Raw genomic sequence first — 1,454 nt, 5'->3', positions numbered from 1 at the left:
CTCAATCTCGGCAGCTTTTTATAGATATGGGATCGGATAATAAAAAATTATTCACGATTCCAAGTGTTCCTAGGATTAAATTTTCAAGAAATGATTTTGATGCTGTGTTTGTAGATCCAGAGTACCAGAATACAGAACATTCTGAATATGTCTCGGAGCAAATTCAAGCAACGGGGAAAAGCTATGGTATAATTGTTAACAGCTTCTACGAGCTGGAATCAGTTTACGCTGATTACTGGAATAGGGAAATCGGTCCGAAAGCATGGTGTGTTGGACCGCTTTGTCTGTCGGCGCCGCCACCACAAAACAAGGCGGAAAATGGCCAAACACGGTCGTGGATTCAATGGCTTGACGGAAAGCAAGAAGAAGGAAAAGCAGTTCTGTATGTGGCATTCGGGTCACAAGCAGATATATCAAGAGAACAAATCAAGCAGATCGAAATTGGGTTGGAAAAATCTGGCGTCCATTTTTTGTGGGTTGTTCGGAATAAGCAAGCTGAAGATGATGATGGGTTTGAACATCGGGTGAGAGACAGAGGACTGCTGGTGAAAGAATGGGTTGATCAGAGGGAAATTCTTGAACACTCTAGTGTTCAAGGATTTTTAAGCCACTGCGGATGGAACTCAGTAATGGAGAGTATATGTGCACATGTACCAATTCTGGCATGGCCGATGATGGCGGATCAACCACTGAATGCAAAGATGGTGGTGGAGGAGATTGAAATTGGACTGAGGCTTGAGATTTTTGATGGTTCTGGGAATGGTTTTGTGAGCTGGGAGCATTTGGAGAAAATGGTGAAAGAGTTGATGGAGGGAGAGATGGGGAAGAAGGTGCGAAAGAAGGTGAAGGAGATCGGAGGCGCCGCGGCAAAAGCAGTTGCAGAAGGCGGGTCCTCTTGGAAGGCATTGAATGAGCTCATAAATGAGTTGCATGCAGAAACGGTCAAGTGAAGAACTTTGTTTGGTTTTATTTATCATAAAGTATTTAATTTTGAGCAGTGCTGTAATTTTTATTTAGTTATTTTTATAATAATATTTTTCATAATTAATAATAATTAGCTTCATTAACTCATCATTTATCAATAAAAAGTAATTATTTTTAATTTTTAATTTAACTAAAAATTAAAAGGTAACTAAAAAATACTTAGTACTCTATCGATCCCATTTATATAAGTTGATTTTGTTTTTCACACAAATTAAAAAAATTTATTTAATGTTGTTGAAAAATAATTTTTTATCAAAAATTTTTCTAGTTTACCTTTATTTATATTTGTTTTCAAGATTAAGTGAAAAAAAAATTAGTTATAATTAAATAAGGGTATATTTTTAAATAAACAAAATAAAATATTTTCTATAAAAAACAAGACTATATAATTGAGATAAGAAAATATAAAAAGTCAACTTATATAAATGAGGAGGAGTAGACCGATTTCAAGATGCTTTCAATTTTAGATC

The 1,454-nt window shown here is 35.2% G+C and overlaps 1 protein-coding gene across 1 annotated transcript; it reads left to right on the top strand.

The window, feature by feature from the left end:
• Positions 1-6: 6 nt before the first annotated feature.
• Positions 7-1,019, top strand: LOC111409333 (UDP-glycosyltransferase 90A1-like). Its single transcript, XM_023039379.1, has one exon. It carries the CDS (start codon positions 27-29, stop codon positions 948-950), a length of 924 nt encoding a protein of 307 aa, XP_022895147.1. The 5' UTR covers positions 7-26; the 3' UTR covers positions 951-1,019.
• The last annotated feature ends 435 nt before the right edge of the window (positions 1,020-1,454 follow it).

The sequence above is a fragment of the Olea europaea genome, chromosome 14 (assembly GCF_002742605.1).
Source record: "Olea europaea var. sylvestris chromosome 14, O_europaea_v1, whole genome shotgun sequence".
Lineage (NCBI taxonomy): Eukaryota > Viridiplantae > Streptophyta > Magnoliopsida > Lamiales > Oleaceae > Olea > Olea europaea.
The sequence above is the reverse complement of the archived record's forward strand: the minus strand, read 5'-3'. Positions and strand labels throughout refer to the sequence as shown.

Excerpts from the sequence above, each read along its gene's own strand:
- LOC111409333 (XM_023039379.1), top strand. The coding sequence starts at position 27 with ATGGGATCGGATAATAAAAAATTATTCACGATTCCAAGTGTTCCTAGG.